Below are 23227 nucleotides of genomic sequence, written 5' to 3'. Positions count from 1 at the left end.
ATACACATATATTGTATATTTATATTTTGGCCCCAAAATATAAAAGATTATAATGGAAAATGTTAATTCTTCAGGATTTGACAAGTAATAGTCTTTTAGTTTCAAATTAACTTTTAAGTATTGAGAACCCACTGAATACACTTTAGTGTGCTAGTATTTGAAGGGCAACTGGGTACTTAGCATTGTCAATGTGGCTCAGGTGCTCCTGCTCACAGACCGTGGAAAAGACTAGATATTCCGAGTGTTAGATGGAACTCAACCAAGGACAGGGAATGATTGGGAGAATCAGGAGCAGCCAGAGTGTCATGACAGAGATGTTACTCCAGCTGAATCTCTATAAACAGAAAAGAGGTTGTAATGATGGACAAATATGGAAATGCCTTTGAGTCTTTGTCATGTCTGAATACTTTCACCAGCATATAATATAAATATCAAATAACAGTCACTTGGAACCTGCTCTCCTCTCTCATAAAGTGAATCTGAGGTTAGGTGATTCAGGGATAGCACAGCAGATCCAAATTATCAGTGACTCAGGCTCCTTCTCTCTTTCTGTTCCACTCTTCTTGGCTTCCTTTCTCAGTCACCTCCATGTCACAACACGGCTGTGTTCTAGGCAGCATGGGGCGGGGGGAGGGGGAGAGAGAGAAGAACCAAAAAGAGAACCTACTAGATGAGTCTTTCTGGAAACTTCCCTAATGCCTTTAGTCACATTTCATCCATTGTTCCTGGCTATAAGTTAGATCTAGGAAAGACTAAGTAGTCTCTGGCTGAGCATGTTGCTGCCGCATAAAAATATGGTTGTCTGTAAGGAGAGAGAAGAGGCATCTGGTATTCCACAGCAGCCTGTTCAGAGACTAAAGTGAGCCCCTGCAGTCAGTTCCACTGACTCTGAGCAAGGTGGGCAGGACAGAATCAGGAAGGAATAGATGGATTGTACAGATTGAACATGGCAGCTTGTATAAGGTATCAAGAGATAAAGAATCAGAAAAACAAAAAAGAGGGAATTCCTCCTCCTCTTACTATTTCCCCCCCCCCTCTCTCCCCCTTCCCCTCCTCCTCTATCTCTTCCCTGAATTTGACAAATGCTGTACCAAAAGAGTTTCATAGCTCCATCCAATCATATTAGCCTCTGGCTACAGCCACGTTACCCCCAATCTCCAGGAGGGAAGCCCAAGCCTGGTAGCACAGAGAGAGGCAAGCTTTGTGAACCACAGGCTGGGGTTACTTTGTGACTGACTGAGAACCCTGTTTTGGCATCCCAAAGGCTCATGATTTCATTTCCCAGGCATGCCTCCTTAACACTGTTTCAAAGAAATCATTTGTATATTTAAGGACATTATTCGTTATAAGAAAAATGTGCAAAGTCCCTTTTATTGGTTCTTTGCTCACTGTCTCCATAATATATCTCTCTATAGTGTTCTCCATAGAACTATTTTATTTTATTAAAATTCCTTCTCTTTAATTCTGTCTTCCTAAGTCTCTTACATTTACTACAGTCAATAATATACAAGTGTGCTCTGTGCTAAGTTCTGGGGATGTTAGATCAATTAAGATAGGTCTGTGTTCCAAGGAATTCACTACCTAGTAAACAAGAAAGCACAATATTCCACTTGCTGGAATTGGGGGTGCAAAGCAGGCAGCAGGAGAACAGAATGACCTTAAGGATCAGAAAATGGAAGCTAAAAATAAATAAAATGAGAGGAAGCTGATGGACATAGAGACAAACAGGACTGTGTTGTGGAATATGTAAAGAAACAGAAGTCCAGGCACTTGGCCTTGGTAAGCACATAGAAAGAAAAAAGAAATACGAAGTGGAAGCTCTTGGGTAGATATACCATGTGGCTACAAGTCTTGAAATGTCAAAGGGCTATAGATTCAAACCTCAGAAGAAAGGGACTTCTAGTTGTGCATCACTAGATTCTCAAAAGCGGAAGTCTGCAAAGAGCCACTCATCATCTGTGGGTTTCACAGAGCAGATGTGGAATTGGCTGCCCCAAAGCATTTTTCCCAAGGAATTCCAGGGCTCTCGCCATGGAATTGAGCCAAAGGGCAAGCCTTTTCCTTGATACGGCACCCAACTAAAAGTATCCACAACCTAGCTGCCCATCACACCTAAAATAAAATCCAAAGACCCTACCACAGGCTGCAGGGCCCTGCAGAATCTGGCCCATCCCATCTCTCTGACCTCATTTCACCATGGCCACCTTGGCCTTCTCACGGTTCCTTAAGCAGACCAAGCCTGTTCCTACCTCAGGACCTTTACACATGCTATTCCTGCTGCCATGGAACCACTTTTCTCTTAGTTCTTCCCATGGCCTCTTCCTCACTGCATTCAACTTGTGTGTTATTCAAAAGCCTTTTCTGACCACCAATATAAAACGGTGTCCCCATCCTGGCTTACCCCTCTGTGCTGCTCCAAAGTTCCTCATGACCCTTATCTGGCCTAATATTATTCAGTAGTTGATTTATTTTCCATGACCTACTTACCTCCTGCCAACCAAAATGGAAGCACTCTGCCTCTACCCAGCACTTCATCCCTAGCGCCTTGAACACAGCCAAGCACAAGATGTGTGCTTTATGAGAACTGCGAACCGCAGTTGTTCCAGAGGCAGCATTTCCACTGTATCTTCTGGCCTCTCCGCCTCTAAACTAGCAGCCCAAACTCTCTCTAAGGATTAAGGAGAAGGAAAGGGAATTCATTCCCCTGGAAGGTCTCAGTTAAGCTTAATCTGGATAGAAAAGGGAGGAAGGGAGGGAGGGACAGAGGAAGAAAAGGAGGGTACTATGCCTGTTAGCAATGAAAAAAATTGAGTGCATCTCAGTCTTATCCTTAGCAGTCCTTCTCTCTGCATTTGACCCTGATAACCTCAGGGGAACCCTGATTAGAGTGGAGGCCAAGAATTTTCTGGGAGCAATAAGGGACATAAAGCATGGAGAATATGTAGAAACACAAAGCCACTGAAGCATCTTTCCATACCAGTGTTGGGGAGGGAGACATTTCCTCTTAGTTCTTCTGGCTGGTGGAATAATTGAAATGACAGAAGACAGATTAACAGGTGACAATCACCAAATGTATGTTCCAAATGGATATTGGGCCCTAGAACAATTTGGCAGTAGACGTTTAAGAAATGAAGGGGTAGTGATTTGGGCCTTGAAAGGGGAGAAAGTTCACATGGAGATGCAGAAGCAAATAAAGGAGTCTTTGCTGGGCCACCTAGAACAATGGGACACACAAAGGACTTTGATCAAAGGGGCCTTCTATGTTCCTCCTTGTCTATCACACCTAGTTCATATTAAACTGTGGTCATTTATGATGATAACTCCCTTTCTGGAGAAAGTCCTCTAATTTTCTTAAGCAGCTAGAGGTCAAAGGTTCTTCCAGAATCTTTAGTTTTTTCAAAATAACCATCTTAGAATAATAAATTTTCCAAAGAGGCATAATTTAAGGTAGCAAGTTGCCCCGCAGTGCCATCTACAAGATGTTGGGAATCTAAAGATTTAAAGTTGGCAGAGCCAGAAATTCCTCAGGGCCAGCTGGTCAACCCACCATCAGCACAGAAGGGGGTTTGGAAATCCTAATTTCCCAGGCCCACTGACATTTTTCAGAGGGTAGATGCCAGTGCTCAGCTGTAAGAAAAAGACAACAGCCTTTTCATAAAGAAACGCCAAGCAATTGAGTGTGGAACTCTACAAAGAAAACCCTGGGCTTCTGAGGCGGTAAGCCCACAGTGTGCCATTTACTAGTGACATGGAGGGTCTGCATTTATTATGGGATGCCACTTGGTTCCCACCTCGACTTTTGTCTGCAGAATTATTACTAATATTATTCTCTTTTTATCATTCTTATCTCCTTTTCATCTATTAATATCTACTGATTTTACTCATGGAAGTTATACTTGTGACTTACCTGATTGGCATTTGTTTAGTGAAGGGTCAGGTGGGGTGCCAAGAGCACCCAGATACAGTCACAGCATTGCTCACTAAGTATAAACCGATGCTCTTTTTTGATTGACCAACCCTAAAAAAACAAAAAATGGAAGAATAGACAAAAATTATGGTGGCAGTACCATTACCATGATTACTATTTACTGAGCAACATAACATTACGTGAAAGTTAATCTCTCAGTTTATGAGCAGCTGAAGCAGATTGTACAAGAGTGTGTCAGTGGCATATGAAAACCTGATTTAAGGAGAAAAGATGGTTCTATTAGAGACATTTTCCATTGTGATCTCCTTGCATCTCTCCATTAATCTTTATTGCAACAGTTTAATAGATAACCAATAAATACCTCCTCCCTACCCAGTGAGGTGACCCTCAGATCTCTCACAACCTGGTACTTGGTATTTCTTTCATGGAAAGAAAGATGTTTTATGGCAGAATGCGCAAGAGAGCTTTAAAAGCTAGCAAGGAAAGGTAGTGACTTAACTCACATTAAGGGAGGGATTGTCAGTGTCACCTAAGTTGCTGAGCAGCCGTTTTGATAGCAGAAGGAGAAAAAGAAGAAAATGGGTTAAGAGGGGAGTTTATGAGCTGAGGATCAGTTTCCTTAACCTTACTGTTTTGCTTAGCTTGGATTTGTACCATGTCTCTTTAAGCAAGAGGACTGCTGAAGTACTTGACAGGAACATGGTCCCGAGTGCTTACATCCCAAGGAGACCATTGTTATAACTAGACCACTGCTCCTGGCTCACAAGGCCCGTGAGTTTAAGGATGGCTGACTCTCCTTTTCTTTTGCCCAAACTGAATACATCACTTTGAGTTCAGGGTCCAATCTTTCTCATCGAGGCCATGTGTGTGTGTGGTTAGAACTGCCATGAGGCTTTGGGTATACACTTCAGGACAAGAACTTGGATTAAATGAGTCCAGAGAATGTAGTTCAAGATCAGGTGTCCTAAATATTTTTTGAAATGGGCCAGATAATTTCAAACCTTATGGTTTCTGTCACAAGTCCTCAACTGTGTCTTTGGGGCTCACAAGCAGCCATGCAGAAATGGCTATGTTCTGACACAATCTTAATTTAATCTATTTTCTTATAATACATCATGAAGTATTCTTGTTTCACTTGTTACCACAACCATTTAAAATGATGAAAACTACTGTTGGCTTGCTCATTACCAAAATAGGCAGCAGACCAGACTTGACCCTCAGATGGCAGATTACCGACCCCTGTCCTAGATCAGCAAGATTTGCAGGAGTGTAAGCTTTGCCAATGAGAATTAGAACATTCTCCTAAGGTTGAAAAGTCTGAATTAGAAAGATTCTTGAAAAGATGCATTTTCTTCTCAGAAAGGCTATCTTCCATCCAATTGCAAGTAATATTTTCAAATTAGAAGCCTGCTTTTATGGACATGCAGAGCTCATTTGAAATGAGCAAGTATGAGCCATAAATAGAGAGGGAAAATATTCTTTTAAATAAACTCAAAGCAGTTCTTACTTTGTTTACAGAGTCCATTTCCAGAGGAAGTCCTTTCTTCCCAGGTCCCGCAAGGTCCATGTGAGCTCAGCCATGGGCATGTTATCACCTTGAAGGCATATTTAGACCAAGAGCAATTTTACTGTGTGTTCGAATGAATGACGATGGCACATTCCATAGGGCCTCAGTCTTTCTATCCAGTAAGGGACAGTTTTGCAAAGACCTGTCGCTTGGCTCAATTCAGCCTCACTCATACTGTGTTAAGTTACCTCTCATCTTCCTGAAGTGGTTTATGTAAACTGATTAGAGCCCCAGAAACTTTACAAACATGCCAACATAAAGTGACAATAATATAGAGAAGATGAAGGAAGCAGGAAAGGGAAGGAAATCTAAAAGGAGCCAATTTTCTCAAAATACAGAAGGCTGGACCAAGAACCCGAGGAATAGCCGAAGGCTGTTCCTTCAGATCTCATCCTCCTGAGAGACACTTTCCAAAATGGAAACTGAAGCCCAGAGCAGTACTAACCTAGATGGGTAGCGTTTCCTAAACAAGTCAATAGGAAAATGCCATTTCGAAAACACAAACCCAAATCTGCAAAAAGACAAAATAAGGATTACACTGATTTTTCTGTTGGGGTCTTTATGCAACAGCACCATTTGGGGATGCGGTCGTTGCGCGCAGCACATAGGCCCTCAGGGCCTTTCGGCACTGCCTTGCCATTCCTGGATCCCCAAGAGGAAAGCATTTGCAGGAATGGTTTAACTGACCCCATCTCTGTCCTTATTCAGACCACACCCCTGAACTGGAAAACCTCACCGTGATCGAGGTGGGCTGGGATGGCCTCAGACTCAACTGGACTGCAGCTGACCAGGCCTATGAGCACTTTGTCATTCAGGTGCAGGAGGCTGACAAGGTGGAGGCGGCTCAGAACCTCACGGTGCCCGGCAGCCTGCGGGCTGTGGACATCCCAGGCCTCAAGGCCGCCACCCCTTATAGAGTTACCATCTACGGGGTGATCCGGGGCTATAGGACACCAGTGATCTCCGCTGAGGCCTCCACAGGTACCTTTTACCTTTCTGTCGGTAGCTTCTGTTTTCTCAACAGGAAACTGCCAAGGATAATCAGACAGGCTTGCTTTTGAATGGACTAGTTCTGCCCCAAGTTATAGCACCTTGGTGTCTAAGAATGGGGAGCTGCCAGGCTACAGGATCCAGGGGCAGCTTTCACACTGCACTGTGTGGGCCACACCCCGTGGAGTCCTGCAGAGCCCGGTCTGGGGACCATTCGTGCAACCCCAGTGGCAGGGACCTTGAGCTTCACAAACAGGCTCCCTCTTGGTAAGGGAAGTTAAGGCATTTTACTTCAAAGTACACTAATCTCCTTGTCTACTGGAGATTAGAGCAATTTTTAATGAAGTAAGATAACCAATATTTTCCTACACTCTGCATTATGCAGCTTCCTAAATTTGTAAAATTTTATCTAAAGAAAGTCACATTTTCTAAAGCCAGATAATACCTATTCTTGTGTCAAAGCGTCCCTGGATCTCATGTGATTTGAGTATGAAACTGGTTCTTTGTCCTTCTCCAGGGGAAATTCCCAGTTTGGGAGAGGTCACCGTGTCCGAGGTGGGCTGGGACGCCCTCAAGCTCAACTGGACTGCTCCGGAAGGGGCCTATGCGCAGTTTCTTATCCAGGTGCAGGAGGCTGGCACAGGAGAGGCAGCCCAGAACCTCACAGTCCCGGGAGGGCTGAGGTCCGTGGACCTGCCCGGGCTCAAAGCAGCCACTCAGTATAGTGTCACCATCCGCGGGGTCACTGGGGACTCCAGCACAGCCCCTCTCTCTGTTGAAGTCTGGACAGGTATTCTAAACTCATTTACTCACTTGCTTCCTGCCATTGTCTCTGCTCAGGAGGAACACAGCTGCGCCCTGCTGTGAACCAGGCTCAGCCCCTACACTTGGGGGAAACCCGAGAATCACCCTGTTCCGTCCAAATGGCATATCCCTTGTACGGCCAAGTCCTAGCCCTAGCCGGGAAGCCAGTTCCATGGAGAACTCCACCTACTCTTCCTTTACAAAAGTGAGAGGTGACTTTTCTTTCAAAGCAAGTTTCAGTGACAGTATTTCAGAAGTTGGAAAGCACAATTTGCAAATGGAAAAAATATTGGTCTGAGCTCATCTTAAGCACACACCGAAGGACTCCCCAAAGCCCCATTTGTATGTCCAAAATAGAAGTTGCAAACAATCCTTAGAACTATCTTTCATCCCCAAAGGCTGAATAGGGAAAGCCTAGCTTTAGTGCCAACTACTGGAGTGAGCTCAACAGTCTCAGTAAATAAATTACTGGAATCAACACTCCCCAGACAGCTCATCCCTTGCCCAAATGCTTTATTACCCGAATTCCAGTGTGCAGCTTTCCTTTTTAGTAACGCAGGAACTCTGTCTTATGCAGAAGAGGTTCCAGATCTGGGAAACCTCACAGTGACCGAGGTTAGCTGGGACGCGCTCAGGCTACACTGGACCAGCCCAGATGGGATCTATGAGCAGTTTGTCATTGAGGTCCAGGAGGCTGGCCAAGCCAAAGAAGTGCACAGCCTCACCGTTCTTGGCAGCCTGCGCTCCGTGGAAATCCCCGGCCTCACGGCTGGTACCCCTTACACAGTCACCCTGCACGGCGAGGTCAGGGGCCGCAGCAGTCGACCCCTTGCTGCAGAGGTCATCACAGGTATTTGACCCTCCTCCAGATCAGGGATATGATTGAGCCAGTCTGTCTTGGGAACAGAGAAAACCCTTGTGGCAAGAGCTGATCCCAGTGCTGTTGAGAGGCAGTGGGAACACAAGCTGTAACTCAGGGAGGTCTGGTTAGGAATTCCACCTTAACTGGCTGAGTATTCTTGGGGGTGTCATTTTCCATCTCTGAGCCTTCTTTTCTCACCTTCAAATCGCAGACAACACCCCTACCACAGAACACTATCCTAAGCAGTAAATGAGAACATGAAATGATTAGCAAAGTGCCCATCCTCTAATAAACATTGAACAGCAAATATCTACATTTATCAGATAACAACATCTTATGATAAAAAAAAAAATAGCATAGATCGTGGGGCTGTTGCACAAGAATAAAATTCAGAACTTTCTAGAGAAATCATACTGTTTGTGGCCTCAGAGTCATTCACTGCCATCCACCTTGAAGTCAGATCTCTACAGAGTAACCTTTGAAATAATCTAAAATTATCAAGTCTCTTTTTAAAAATATATTTTTACTGACATGAGAGAGGAAGGGAGAGGGAGAGAGAAGAGAGAAACATCAATAATGAGAAAGAGTCATTGATCGGTTGCCTCCAATGCATGCCATCAAGTCCACAATCAGGGCATGTCCATGACTAGGAATGGAACCATGACCTCCTGGTTTATAGGTTGATGCTCAACCACTGGGCAAGTCTCTCTCTCCTTAGCAGACACTCAAGGCAGGAACATTTCCAAGAAAGGACAGCCACATTGGACTTCAAGGTTTTTCTTTGATTTGGGGAGGAAAAACAATTCATCTCAATTTGCTCCCTGAAACTATGCTGCTCCATTTGCTACAGAAAACTCCATACTCTTCATGAGGTTTCTTGAAATAGCCTTCAAAGGAGCTGTGGGAAAATGGGTCAGATATTTGATAGTAGGATGATTATGCTGAGCCTTAAGCCCATGATATTTTCTACAGATTCCGTTTTGATAATACTGTCCAAATAAACTAAATCAAGGAATTGTTTTTCTTGCTCATATAGAACAAATCAAGTTGGTCCTTGCTAGGAACTGCACACAATTCCAAAAGTCAGAAAGGCAGCGTTAGCATCCACCTGAGCTGGCCAGGTTGTCACTGTCCTGGGTTCCCTGGAGTAGCTTCAAACCAAAGCGTAAAGGGGGCCTTTGAGACAGACATAATCTGGGTGCCAGGTGCTCCTGTCTGCATCTGTAGTTGGTAAAGTTTCATTTTTAGCAGCAAAATCCCTTGGCACCTGAAATCTTATAAGGAACCCCATTTATGACAGCTAAACAAACAGCTGATCTTGGTGAGATGGGAAGGAGCCTGGGAGCTGCCTAGACCCAGGGCCACAGCCCAGTTCTTCCAAAAAACACCAAGTCTTTGTGGAACATAGTTTGGAAACAGCCTCTCTAAATGGTCAGGTTTGCTCAGACTCGTGGTAAAATTCCTGCAGTTATTTTTCATTTCGAACTTTGAATCCTTGGCCACTTCAGCCTTCAAGAGAGGCTGAGAGATTTCACTTAACCCTGAGAAGCAAGGTTTCATTTGTTCCATATTTGAATCTAAACTCTCTAAAATTAGCTATAATAACTACATTAAATTTCCTTCCTACATTGTAGAGAAATAAACAGTGCTCTGCACCATTTACCAAGCAATAACCACTTCTCATTAAACATGGGTCCTCCCTTCACACAAAGGGCCTTGCTTCATAGTGCAGACATGCTTCATTCGGACAGAGTTCTAGCAGAAGACCAAGAATCCCATACAGAACCTTTGATCCCCCAAAGCTGGGAAAAGTCCAGAGATAAGACATCAGACTTGTCTAAACCTAAGGCTTTAGAAACCCAGTCAGATAGCCTGTGACCGGCAATGAGATGATCCCTCCGAGGGAGGTCAAGAGATGAAATAAAGTGGGAATTATCTCCCATAGAAATAAGAATTCCCAAGGGGAGAAATTAGAGGTTGGTTTGCCTGTGTAAATCAAAGCCCAATAAGATGCAAATAGGAGTTTGCAGCAAGGAAAGTAAAGGTTTATTTAAGGAAATGGCACCAAGCCTGGTGACATAGGTGAGCTAATGCTCTAAAGCCTGGCTCCCTGGTGGCTTCTAGAAGATGGTTATATAAGGGGAAAGCGAATCATGGCAACTAAAGGAGGGGGGCATTGGCTCTGCTTGCCTGCTCAGGGCCGGGAGAGAATGTAGTTGGTCATTGCATCTGGTCCTGCTGTCAGCCATGGCGTCGCTCTGTCTGATTCTGAAAGTATGTGGTCAGTAGGGTTTGTTCCACCTTCATGGATCTGGGACTGAAACATAACAGGTCAAGATGTTATCTTTAGTTGGACGAAAACTCTCTTGATGAACAAACCTGAGGCTTTGTTCTTTAAGGGAGTTTGATGCTGACCAGAACCTAGTGTGTGAAGGTGGAGGGGTCTGGTCGAAAGGAGGCAAGGGAGTCATGGTGCTGTTAAGACAGGGCAAAGCTGGCTGGGATTAGGGAAAAGATCATTTTAAAGAAATGGTGTTCCTGTGTAGTTACAGCATCAAGACAACGATGTACCCGTTAGGCTGCCAATTACCAGGCATTCACTGCATGTCAGGTAGGACACTCAGAGGTTTATAAATAGCAGCACTTAATCATCACACAGTCCAAGGAAATGGTGCTGTCAGCTCCTTTTAAAGGTGAGGAGAGAGGCTCAGAGCTGAGTTGGGTGACATGCCAAGATTACACAGCTAGTAAACATCAGTAATGGAATTCTAACTAAGACCCGGCTATCTCCAAAGACTGCCCCTCTATCCATTCCTACTTCCTGTATCCTGACAGACAATCCCACCTTTTCCATTTGTCTTTTAAGTTCTGGCTATGTTTGCTCAGAGACCTCCCGGTAGGTTGTGCAGTGGTCCAGATGGCATTGCCAACGCAGGGATGAACAATGCAGATGTTCCTCTTTCTGCCCATTTTTAACTGCTGTGGCCAGGTTACCAGAGTTCAAAGGGAAAATACCCAGAGACCAAGAATGACCACACACACACACACACACACACACACACACACACACACAATTCTCTCATTCTTTTCTCTCTTCCCTGGGCTGTGGGACATTTGGTTTCCTCATTTTTGGTTCACAGAACTGACACATACCTCTCTATCCTTCTTCAGAGGAGCTCCCCGAGCTGGGAGACTTAGTCGTGACTGTGGTGGGCTGGGATGGCCTCAAACTCAACTGGACTGCAGCTGACCAGGCCTATGAGCACTTTGTCATTCAGGTGCAGGAGGCCAACAAGGTGGAGGCGGCTCAGAACCTCACGGTGCCCGGCAGCCTGCGGGCTGTGGACATCCCAGGCCTCAAGGCCGCCACCCCTTATAGAGTTACCATCTACGGGGTGATCCGGGGCTATAGGACACCAGTGCTCTCCGCTGAGGCCTCCACAGGTACCTCCTCTCCATGTTGACGCTCTCCCCCCAGGCTCCCTGCTTTCTCTACGAGTGATCAGGGAGTCAGCTTCTCTCCATGTCTGAATCCCTTCCTTGTGCCCCTTAGCTGCCGGCTGTGCATGGTCCCTGGGGCTGTGCCTTGGTCCAGATGCCTTTGCATCCCGAGAATGAGCAATACAGATGTTGCCTTTTCTGACCTTTAGCTTCCAGCCTCCCCCAGACTTTATCTAATTCTATAACACATCTCTCATCTCTATTGAATTCTCTCCAGTGCTTGGATATAACTGAAAGCTGACCCCTCCCATGTGTGAGTTATGGTGGAGCACAGATTACTTATTTTAGAGAGCCTTTTTGCTAGTTGGAAATGATCTTTTCCTATCCCAAACTCCTCAATGGTATGGACAAAAAATGTTTTAATTTAAATGTTTCTTTAAAATGCACTGAGTATAATAAGATAACTGAATTACCCTCCCCTGGGGAATTCTCTCAGATACTGAGTCATTGTTAGAACACAAAATTAGCCAATAGCTAGACCAAAAAGGGAGAAAGAAAATCCCACGAGTAGGACTGGAGACAGGACCAAAGAAAAAGCCATTCATTGACAGAAGTACACCCAGCAGCATCTGAAGCGAGGAATGTTCCGGCCATGAGTGTCAGGGACCTGGTGCCCTTTTTGCTCTTTTAATCAAGAGTTGCGCTCTGGAGTGTTGGCCTTTGGATGACACACTCCCAGCCTAGACCCAGGACAGTGCCTCGTAGTTGGCTCGTCACTCTTGAGTGACAAGGCGTCCAGTGTTTCCCACGAGCCTGCTTGTGAGCAGCCTTCCAGCACGTTCGCCACTGTTCACCTTCCTAGAACCAACTAGGATATACAGGTTTGCATGAAAGTTTTGTTGCAATAATTATCTAAAAGTGGGGCTTCCAGGCCTGGAAGCTCAGTAGAGGCTGTGTTGTTTGGTTTTGCATATGCCCCACTTTTAGATAATTATTGCAACAAAACTTTCATGCAAACCTGTATATCCTAGTTGGTTCTATCAAAAATATAGCTCCACATTCTAGCCTCAGTCATTTTAGTAGCTCTTGCTGAGATGCACATGCAACACAGGCAAGCGCTGCATGAACTGCCTCAGTATTGCCACCTCGGCTGCTCTGGATGGACCTGCGGCTCATTTCATCCACATCCACAGACCATCCTCCTCAGAAGGCAGAGCAGTCGCCCTCAACTTCTGATCTCTCCTGCAGATCTTGCGGTTTGAGTGTTCTTTATATTTTTATGGTTGTTTTTCTTTTTAGTGATAGCAACATTCTTGCTTCTGATGAGTCAGTATCAGGGGGAAGGGCCATAATTCTATCTGCTCTGTGTTTCACCAAATCCGCTGGGACGGGAAGGCCCTCTCCTTCCTTGCCAGGGAGACAGTATTAGCTTTTCAATCCCCGCTCCTGCCTGCCCTCTGCATGGGTTATTCCCGTTGCTCAGAAAAGCTCAGGCAGGACCATCTCCAAGACAAAATGTTATTTCTTGCCTTGGCTCTTGTCTCCTGGTTGGCAATGCTATACTAGCCTTCTTGGCCCACATAGAAAGCAGTTAAGAGAGGACAAGCTATTTTAACAGACTGTGAGAACGGCTGGCCCTTGTCAGAGGATAAAGCAAGTCCCACGAATGACACTGACACATTGCCAATTTCCTTCAAGACACAAAAATCAGCAGTCTCCAGGTACCATCTTGGGAGGGTGACGGCATCAGAATTATTTAATCTTCATTTGAATAGATGGGAGCTCCTCAAAGCAAAGGGCGCCTGCAGTAACCTTGGTCTCCTGGGTGCAAATCCGGAGCCAGGAAGCTGCCAGCATTCCTATCTTTTGACCGATGGCCAGCACCCCTGAGGTGGGGCTCCCGGGAGCATCTAGGCTTAGGCACAGCTGTCCAGCCCCGTCATTCAGCATGTTTCTCACACTCCAGATCCGGCAGCCTGGCATGGGCAGCTCCAGAGCGGGGAACTCTAACTGCCATAACTTCCTTTTTGTATTTTTCTTTTAACTACCCCCCTTCCCTCCCTCGTGGGTGCTGATTGGTAACACTGCTGCATTTCACCATAACCCTCAGGTATCAGATCTTTCTACCCGACTGCGGTTCTATTAACAACCTCAACCTTAAGACACAGCCAAATGATTAACTCAAATTTATCTGTTTCTTCTTTCCTACCCCCCTCCCCTTTTTTTTTCTTTTCAGCTGGAGAACCTGAAATTGGAAACTTAAATGTTTCCAACGTAACCCCTGAGAGCTTCAATCTGTCCTGGACAGCTACCGATGGCGCCTTCGAGACCTTTACCATTGAAATTATTGATTCCAATAGGTTACTGGAGACGGTGCAATACAAAATTTCTGGTGCTGAACGAACTGCCTACATCTCAGGGCTCCGCCCTAGTAATGATTTTATTATCTACCTCTCTGGACTTGCTCCCGGCATCCGGACCCAAACCATCAATATCACAGTCACCACAGGTACACATGCATGCTCCCATGTCTAACGCCCTCTCTCTCCAGGGTCTTCCTTGCAGGGTGCAGTCATTCCTGGCCCATTGATCCACAAGCCACAGTGCAGTGACTCCTCCATGATGCCAAGCTCAAGGTTATTTAACAAAACTCTCTTCCAACAGCAGCCCAAGTGGTGCATTCGCCTTCCCTGCGTTATCACTGACTAGCACATTTGCAGAGTAAAATGTATTTTGGTCCAGACTGCCATATAGAATCTGGAGAAAAGCATTCTCCCCTTCAGCAACAAAACAGCAAAAAATATCCATAATGATTTGTCCGTGAGTTGGCAAGACATCCACATTCATCAAGAAGTCTTAAAAATCCTATTTTTGTTATCCTAGTATCTTTATCTTCCTACTGCCTTTGACTTCTTAATACCTAAACATCCTGATAGTTTCATGAAATTGTATTGGTGCTATTTATTTAATTGGGAAAACAATGAGAAAGGGCAGGTTCCTCCTCAGGCGTGCAGAGGAAATCATTTCATTCAGAACACCCCAATTCCAATGCCACCTCTAAGAGAAAAGACAGAACATGCTGTCTGGCCCCCAGAGCAGCGAATGGTAGATGGCAAACACAGAAGTAAGGTAGTCTTGTTTCAACCAGGAGCTTGCTTAACAGAAGAGGAAACTCTCACTTCAAATCCGTCTGCCTGTGACACACTCTGTGGCCAGTGTCCTGTGGCATGCCGCAAGAGAGAATAATCTAAATGAACTTGGAAAGGAGAGCCTTTTCCATTCAAAATACACCCTCAGCACATTCAGGGGCAATGCCTTCTCTTAACAGATAACGTAAGGCATTACCAACTGGAAGAAAAACGTTATTTGTGAAATAAGCCTAGGAGAATCTCTTCTTATAGTTTACAACCTCCTATTCTGGGGAATTCAAGAAAAGAATAGACATTGTAGCGTCAAAATGATCTCTCCTGTAAGTCCCCCTTGGTTGAGGGAGAGTCTGTTTTCATTCTATGTAAGACTACAGATTGTTATCAGCGTGGCTCACAGGAAAGTCAGTGGGCCAGCATTATCTCATTCTGCTTTCAGCCAGGGTCAAGTACTATAGCACAACCAGGGGAAGAAAATTAGTCACATGTATGTGAGTCTCATGGTTCAGACTGGTTTCCAACAAAGGACCTGTTCCTTTACCAGAGGGCAAAGTGTAAAACTTTACGGATTTAGTCATATGTGTTTTGATTTGGACCCTGTGAGAGTGTTTCAGATTGACACACTTTCCTATTTTTTTTCCTCCTTGATTTAGTAGCCAAACCTCTCCTTAGCCAGCTCACTCTCTCACATGTGACCTGGGGCAGTGTATCCACCTTGTGGAAAGCTAGGAGTCTGCCTTTGATGGCTTTCTTAGAGAAGTTTGGCATTCTGACCACCTCGAGGACCGTGGTGCATTCTGTGCCTGCGGTGTCCCCATCTGTCATCGCCGCCCTCACAGCTCCTTCCATTTACCCTGCCCACCTTCATAGGCTGATGGGCAGGCAGTCCAACAACCACAGGCATTTCCTGGGACCAGTTCTTCACTCTCCTTGAACTTCCTTTGAGGATTATCCAAAAAAAAAAAATCACTTGCTCCCCATTTTTCATCCTCCTGGTTCTTCTAGATCTTTCTTAAAATGTGATAGAGCCACCCAATCAGAACTTTAAAGATTAGAGCCACCCAATCAGAACTTTAAAGATTAAGGAAATACTCTTACCCCAGTTAAGGAACTTTAATGTCATCCGCTGTTTCCTTAATATGCATTCGCATCTATAGTTGCTGTTTGGAAAGAGTTAACCTGACTAGCTTTGGTTGAATTTCTAAACCATCCTTTCATCTGATCTTGAATAATTGTTTCCAGTTCCTGCCATTATCATCTGCCTGTGGTCTTTCTAATCAGAGTTTGCCTGTGTCATATTGAACAAGGCATGTGCATGCCATCTCTGGTTCCTTGATCAGAATGCTCGACATTCTCTTTCTTTCCGCAAAGATTTTAAAAGTAGCACCACTAACAGCAGAGAAAAGACCTTAAAGCACACCCCAAGAACCACGTGAGAGGACCCAGTGGGCTCACCTTGTCCTTGAGCCTTCCCTGTGCCTGCATTCCCTACAGACTTTCCTTTTTTTGACATTTACTCGATCAAGCATGTTTTGTCATCCACTGGAATCTGTCACAAAGAGTCTCCCTCCTCATCCATCATCTTGTCAGAATCTTGATACATGTGGTGAATATTCAGAGCATTCAATTTTGGAAAATGTCTTTACTGGAAGCAGGCAGCATAGCAAGGCATTGTTTCAAAGAGTTAGGCATGGTGGGAGAAAAACGTCTCTGGCTTGCATGGAACACTGCCTACCATTCTCTCTCAGCATCTTTCCTTGCACCTTACTTTTCAGCTTGGTTGCACCCTTTGGGAGACAGCTGGCAGGAAGGAGAGCTGGCAGTGAGGAGCCAGGCCTTACTCGGCATGTGAATGTGTTGGCACTGCCAGTCTCTTGTCTGTCGCATGAGGAGAGTCCTAGCGTGCATCCTTAATTCGGCAGGTTGCTTCCACAGCCAAATACAGTCCCGCTTGGAGGACTTTACTTTTTGTAGGGTTGAGGACTCTGTCAGTTCTGTGGCTGCAAATTATGCCTCAAGCTGACTGCTAAGTAGGAAATCCCATGCCCTTACCTAGGGCTACATTCTGTTTCTAAGCCAGATCCTTTTTGTCCCTCTGGACTTTATGGCATCAAGTTATGCTGTGCAATTGTCCAGTTGAAATTTATACAAATGAGTCCCCTCCTCCCTTTGAATACAGTAGCTGCAGCCAAACAACTCCTAAGTCGTGGGAGGATTGGTCTGCTTCCTCCCAACCCTAAATCCTCATCCTCGTATCTCACCTTCTGGGGCTGCTGCCTCTCTAAAAGGCAGGCTGGGCTGAACTTACTTCAGTGGTAGTAGTATTTGGTAAATATGCATTTAGGAGACCAGACCAGATGCATCCCAGTTGAAAGCAATGCCCTCCCCCCCTCCCCCCGCTTTAAAAATGAGTTGCTTTTATTCCTGGTTGTCTACACTTTAAGGGAAACTTAACCTCAGTGGAACCATCCACCTTTCCAAATTATCCACTAGGGGAATTTCCTAATCAGAAAAAGGCAGCGCCCGACGTTAAGTTTCTCTCTCATACACCGGGAATTTTTTAATGAAAGTAACTTCCACATTTAAAGCATTTGGGGTGAGATGTAGGTTTCCCTATGGCATATACCTTTGGGTTTCTAAGTACTGTTAAGAATTTCTCTTGAATGGATAGTAACCTTTAATTTGTACAATCCAAATAGATGTACAGAAGATTGGGTAAGGAAGCTTCAAAGTAGATTTTCTAAGGCATGCTCAATGGCACACCAGCTTCTTGAGATGTTCAAAGAATATCCCTCATAAAAGGTACCCATAAATCAATAAGTTTATGAGACTCTTGGCTAACCAAAATGAAGGGGTTTTTTGTTGTTTGTTTTTTAACCGAGCCAGCATTTCAGAGACTTTAAAATGCAAGCATGCTTTGGGAATCTCTAGGGCACATGTGTCAAACACAAGGCCCGAGGGCCAAATCCAGCCCGCCAGGCCTTGCAATGTGGCCTGCACCGCGCTGTCATCACTGCACTCCGCTGTCAGTTTATGACATTGTCAGTTTATGACTGTTCAGTAAATCATTCGGCCCGCGATTTAGGCTGGATTTTAGATTTTGGCCCCTTCTCTGATTGAGTTCGACACCCCTAGAGTCTAGGGTGAGGTTAGTCTTCTGTGTTTGCCACATATACTTCATCAGGAAGCTGTCTTCTTGGAACAGCTTACAAAGCTAAGGCCCCATTACAGCCTGTGTCCTTGACACCCTTTGCATTAATCCTGTGTACAGCTCTTGTGGCTTCTTTGCTTTTCTTCATACATGACTAGCAGGAGCTCATGTCTACACTTAAAGAGAATGCAAATCCATGCCTGCTGATGAAGCAGTGGAGCCTAATGTGCTACCTTTCAGCAACTATTTGGAGGGATGGATACTTCCATGTTCTATGGCTACATTCTGAGAGGTCTACTGCTTCCTCTAATAATGTCTCTCTCCCTTTCTCTCTGCCCGTGTTCCTTCTTCCTCTTCAGAGCCAGACCCAGAGCTGGGCACGCTAATTCTTAGCAATATTACTTCTGACAGCTTCCACGTGTCATGGACCGCTCCGGCTGGGCCATTTGCAAAGATTGTTATCAATGTTAGCCATTCCTATGGGCTGCATGAGCCCCAGCAAATCACAGTCTCAGGAGATGCTCAGCATGCTCACATCACCGGTTTGGTGGAGAACACTGGCTATGACGTTAGTGTGACAGGGACCACCTGGGCAGGGGAACCTACCAGACCCCTCACTGCCTTTGTCATGATAGGTACTCATTCAAAGGTTCTCACTTGTTGCTTAGAATTCTGAGATGGGAAATGGGGGTTGCGGGGGTAGGGAGGGAGAGGTGATAGACATTCTAAAGAGAAGTTGAACCCAAAACATAGTCTTCACTCCATATATAAATGTCTAAATGGAGAGCAAAGAGGGATCTTAGGCAGCCACGTTTAGGAACTTGAGGCAATGAAGTCAACAGTATAAAACTTACATGGCTATCTATGCTCAGTTTTATATGCTGTCTGATACGCAGTTTGGAGATTCTGGCTAAAGAGTGACTTCTATGTTAATATGGCCTAGGGCAGGAATTTGTCCATAGATCATGCTACATAAGGCAGGCAGACCATGACCTACCTGCCCCAGAAATGTAACAATTTATCATTTTCTTCTAAAAAAAAAAAAAAACGACTTCTTTAAAATTGACTTCATAACAAATTAATGAAGGCTCAACCTAGGAGATAAATTCCAAGCTTAATTAAACCTTACCCATCCATTAACTTGACTTCTAACTTCTCTTTGAATTACATAAAGAAATACTTTTCTATTTTCTCTCCTGAGATCATCCTAAATCAATGGCAAAGGCTGCAAATAGTGTCTATTTACCAAAATCTTTTCTGAAAAAGAGGAGAGCCAACTTTGCTATCCAGTTTTCACCTTAAACCAGGAACCTCCTGGGGTCTAAATTATGATAAATAAGAGATGTTAATAAGTTCAAATAAGTATTGAATTGAAGGCAACATAGTCCTACAAGAGTGAGGATTTTGAGGCCAGGCCTGCTGGTTCCTAAAGTCTCCTGCATCTTCTCAGTTATATAACCTCATCTTGTTCTTAACTGCCTGAACCCCAGTTTCCTTATATATGGGGAGAGGATACCACAGTGCCCACTGGCAGCCTTGTCACAAGAACTAAGTGACTATGATGAGATTAACCGCCTGGCACCCATTTGGCATTTCACAGATGCCAGGTCCTCTCTGCTTTCTCCCAACACTATGAGGAAAGTGGTGTTCTTAAAAATAAGTGGTAAACATAGATAGAAACCAAAGACCCGGGCAATCTGGACTTCCCTGTTATTTTAAAGAGAATCCCAGACATCTTTTAATGGGAGATCAAAAAGTGGTTATATATTCTGTCCTGCTATCTAATGTAAATCCAGTCCATCATATGGTCTCCAAATGCATACCATGGTACCTCCCTAGTAGGGCATGGGGGGCAGGCAGGGAGGCAGGAGTATCTATGACATGAGAATCCCACTGCCCAGGAGGGGAGGAATGGCCAGCCACAGGTCCCATCAGGCCCTGACTTGCAGCCTCTTGAAGGAGCTCCCACACACAGAACAGAGAGGAGGAGGTAGGGAAAGCTGGCTCTGGGAATCCTAGATCCAGTTACAGCATTGTCTCAGCTAATCCTTGAAGAAAAAAGCCTGCATCTTAAAAGAAGTATATTTTAATAAGAGGGGGAAAGCGAACACAGGGACTACAAATAGCAGGCCTTTGATGGACTAATTAGCCCGCACGCCCTCCTTTTCATCAGAATGCGCTGCTTTGACAGCGTGGAGGTGCAAAGAGGCAGCTCTCTAAGCGAGGCGCCGCTTGTCTAAACAAGGCTCAGCCACGGAATTTGAGCCTCTTGTCTTACCGACAAGGAAGGCTGTTTGCATAGCCCACGTGATTTCATCTTTGCCTTTGATAGAGTTATGATTCTGGGGAGATCTTTACATGGTTAAAAAAAAAAAAAAGTCTCAAAATAAACACCAAGTGTTTCAACATAAGTTCAGAAAAGTCCAAGCCACAGAAAATTTCAGTCTCTGTTTAGGAGATGAGGGCATTTATTTGCTTGTTCATTCACTCACCAAACACTTCTTTCTAAAACATTTTTCTTTACATCCCATGGATTAGGCTGTGGGCGTTAGTGTAGGGGTCGTTTATCTCTTTGAAAGTTTCCATTTAGCTGCAGGGGAAAAGAAGGCTCTAAACTAGATGCAGCTAAAACAGCCTTGGCGGAGGAATTCCCAAGCTCATGCACCTCCGGTAAAACATAAATACATTCACCATTACTGCGTTTTGTTTTGCTGGAGGGGAGGCTTTGGGCCTTCACTAATCCTGCTTATGCCTCGGGACTTTGCCAGCACTGGGGGGGGGCGGAGTTGACTAATGAGATGTTGGCTAAGGGTGTGGAAAGAACATTGAATTTGGAGTGTGATGACCTGGGTTGGATCTTAGCTGAGCCACCTAGTAGATATGTGAACTTGGAAGAGTCAATGACCTCCTTGTTACTTTAGATGTGATGGAGGAGGGAAGTATTGACAGATACTCAGCTGTTAAAAGCTCACTCCTCTTGGGAATCCCAGTGTGTGGAAAGATCCCTTGGCACCTAAAAACTGTGAGTGCCGGGATGCAGATGTTTGGTGAATGAACGAACAAATGACGCTAACAGAACGTCCTGAAGATCCAGACATGTCCTTATCTCCTACTTTTATCCAGAAAAACAAATATCCAAAGAATACCAAGTCTTGGTATTTTTTACTGGCCATAACCATAGAAAATCTTACTTTCTCCTTTTATCTCAACTTGTGAGTATGTGTCACTAGTTGGCCTAATCAACTTGATTCATGGCCATTGGAGTCAGACACTCCTAAAAGACCTTGCTCTATCACATACTTAGCTATGTGAGTTGGCCAAGCCAATCAATCTCTTTGAAGCTCAATTTTCTTACCACTATGATGCAAATAATTTCTACCTCATAAGCTTCTTATGAGATTCTGGCATCTAAACTCTTCCTGATATGCATTTGCTGAGCATGTAATACATGTACTGGTTGACGGGGTATCTGCAGTGTTTGCAGAAACTTGTGCTGTCCTGGCGGAATCAGTGCTGCTAACCTGAGTTCTTTTCACTCCTCCCTTCTTTCAGAGGCTCTGCCCCTTCTGGAAAACCTAACCATTTCCGACATTAATCCCTACGGGTTCACAGTTTCCTGGATGGCATCGGAGAATGCCTTTGACAGCTTCCTAGTAACGGTGGTGGATTCAGGGAAGCTGCTGGATCCCCAGGAATTCACACTTTCAGGAACCCAAAGGAAGCTGGAGCTCAGAGGCCTCATAACCGGCATTGGCTATGAGGTTGTGGTCTCTGGCTTCACCCAAGGGCACCAAACCAAGCCCTTGAGGGCTGAGATTGTTACAGGTATTTTGATTCAAGTGAGCCATTTTCTTCCCTTCCTGGTTTCCTACCATGTAACCTATGTACCGGATCACTATGGTTTTAACATCCTTGTCCACGTGCTCTACTTAATTCATAGATGTGGCCTGTTCTTTTATGTTCTCCCTCGTCTTATGTCTCTAATGAGCACTCCCCCTCTCCCACTCCAGAAATGAGATGTTTCCAAATGTTTCCACTTTGTGTTCCAAATCCTTTACACCATGACTTATCCCTAGCTCTTCTGTGTTTACTCCCCATCACCTTCCCCTCTGCTCATCCTAGCTGGTTCCCAGCTGCATTTCAGCATTCTCAGGAAATATGCCAATGAGTATATTTCAAAAATTACAACACTTACCATCTCCAAGGTTCAACTGTAATCTTCATAAACTTACCAGGTGGGCTCGTCATTGGAAAACCAATGATCAACTTATTATCTTGGTAATCACTAATATCCTAGATATTCTTCAACACAGACTAAATCCATAATTTTCTCAAGACTAGTCATTCCTAGAGAAGTAGAGAATTAACAACATTAACATTCAAAATCTGTGTTTCCCAAAGTCTTTCTAGAAATTACTACTTCCATAGAATTTTTCTAGCCCCACTTGGTGAAACCATGTTCAAATAAGTTTCGGAAACACTGACTTAAAACAGGATCCTTGATCACAAGGCTTTACAGAACATCCAAATATGCATGTGTCTCTCCAAGAGGGACTTACCCAGGCAGTATTTCCCAAGCTTATTGGGTAGTGGATACCTTTTAAGGAAGAAGATGAAACAGGAATAGTGTGCTGTGAGTACACTTTGGGAAACTCAGCTGTAGATTTATCTTGACATTGAGTTTTGTCTATTTCAGGCAATCCAGATAATACCTTGCGTCCAAAGTATCTAGCACAAGAGGTTCCGAGCCTTAGTTCTACCATCTTAACATATATCTAATGGTTAAAGCAAGCAAGTCAAGAGTAGGAGCCTTCTTCAGTAAAACCGCTCCAAGAAAAAAGCCAAAAGATCATAATATTTACATCATTTTAAAAGCCATTTTGCTCATGATCAAGGGAAATATAATCAGCGGTATCATCATAGGCAGCTCTACAGATCGTTAAAGCTGGTTTATTTGTCTTTTCAAAAAGAAAAGAAAAAGATCTCATAGAGGAGGATGGGCACTCGGCCACTGGAAGACAGAGAGCAAATGTAAACAAGTTCCTGGCTTTGAACTTGTTTAATAAGGCAGGGGAGGGGCCAATGCTGAGTCCAGATGTGGATTTATAGGATTGCTTTTAGACAAAACTCACATATGCAAGCATCCACTCAGTTTGTATTAAATGTGTCAAGACCATCTTTTCCTTCTCCTAGGCCTGCTAGACTTGCTCATGTTAAATGATTTTCCTTTCGATCTCTCAGGACATCACTGCATACTGACATCCCCCTTGGAGAGAAGATGACACACACTGATAAATGATGTTTTCTTTCCTCCTACCAACATTTTCTCCCCTTCTAG

The 23227-nt window shown here is 44.5% G+C and overlaps 1 protein-coding gene and 1 long non-coding RNA gene across 10 annotated transcripts in view; one reads left to right on the top strand and one right to left on the bottom strand.

The window, feature by feature from the left end:
- TNC (tenascin C) overlaps positions 1–23227 on the top strand; it is an 81826-nt gene that overhangs the window by 37507 nt on the left and 21092 nt on the right. Inside the window, exons 11-17 of one of the 8 annotated variants that reach the window (XM_084898062.1) lie at positions 6204–6476; positions 7003–7275; positions 7867–8139; positions 11323–11595; positions 13829–14101; positions 18249–18524; positions 21442–21714. The exons of 1 other annotated variant lie outside the window; for it this stretch is intronic. In XM_084898062.1, the coding sequence (XP_084754188.1) occupies positions 6204–6476; positions 7003–7275; positions 7867–8139; positions 11323–11595; positions 13829–14101; positions 18249–18524; positions 21442–21714 (1914 nt within the window). The remainder of the gene's footprint in view (positions 1–6203; positions 6477–7002; positions 7276–7866; positions 8140–11322; positions 11596–13828; positions 14102–18248; positions 18525–21441; positions 21715–23227) is intronic. 6 more of the 8 variants (XM_084898063.1, XM_084898064.1, XM_084898066.1 and 3 more) reach the window with 6 other exon arrangements.
- Positions 654–23215, bottom strand: LOC311629713. 2 transcript variants are annotated; one of them, XR_014796245.1, is made up of 4 exons: positions 22122–23215; positions 10342–10468; positions 5436–5523; positions 654–4018 (listed from the first exon to the last, which is right to left on the bottom strand). It is a non-coding gene; the product is annotated as an uncharacterized lncRNA (long non-coding RNA). The 2 variants fall into 2 exon arrangements; XR_014796244.1 differs by having other exon boundaries at positions 654–5523.

The sequence above is a fragment of the Pipistrellus hanaki genome (genome assembly GCF_964339955.1).
Source record: "Pipistrellus hanaki genome assembly, chromosome: 11".
Taxonomy (NCBI): domain Eukaryota; kingdom Metazoa; phylum Chordata; class Mammalia; order Chiroptera; family Vespertilionidae; genus Pipistrellus; species Pipistrellus hanaki.
This window is presented reverse-complemented; position numbering and strand designations above follow the sequence as displayed.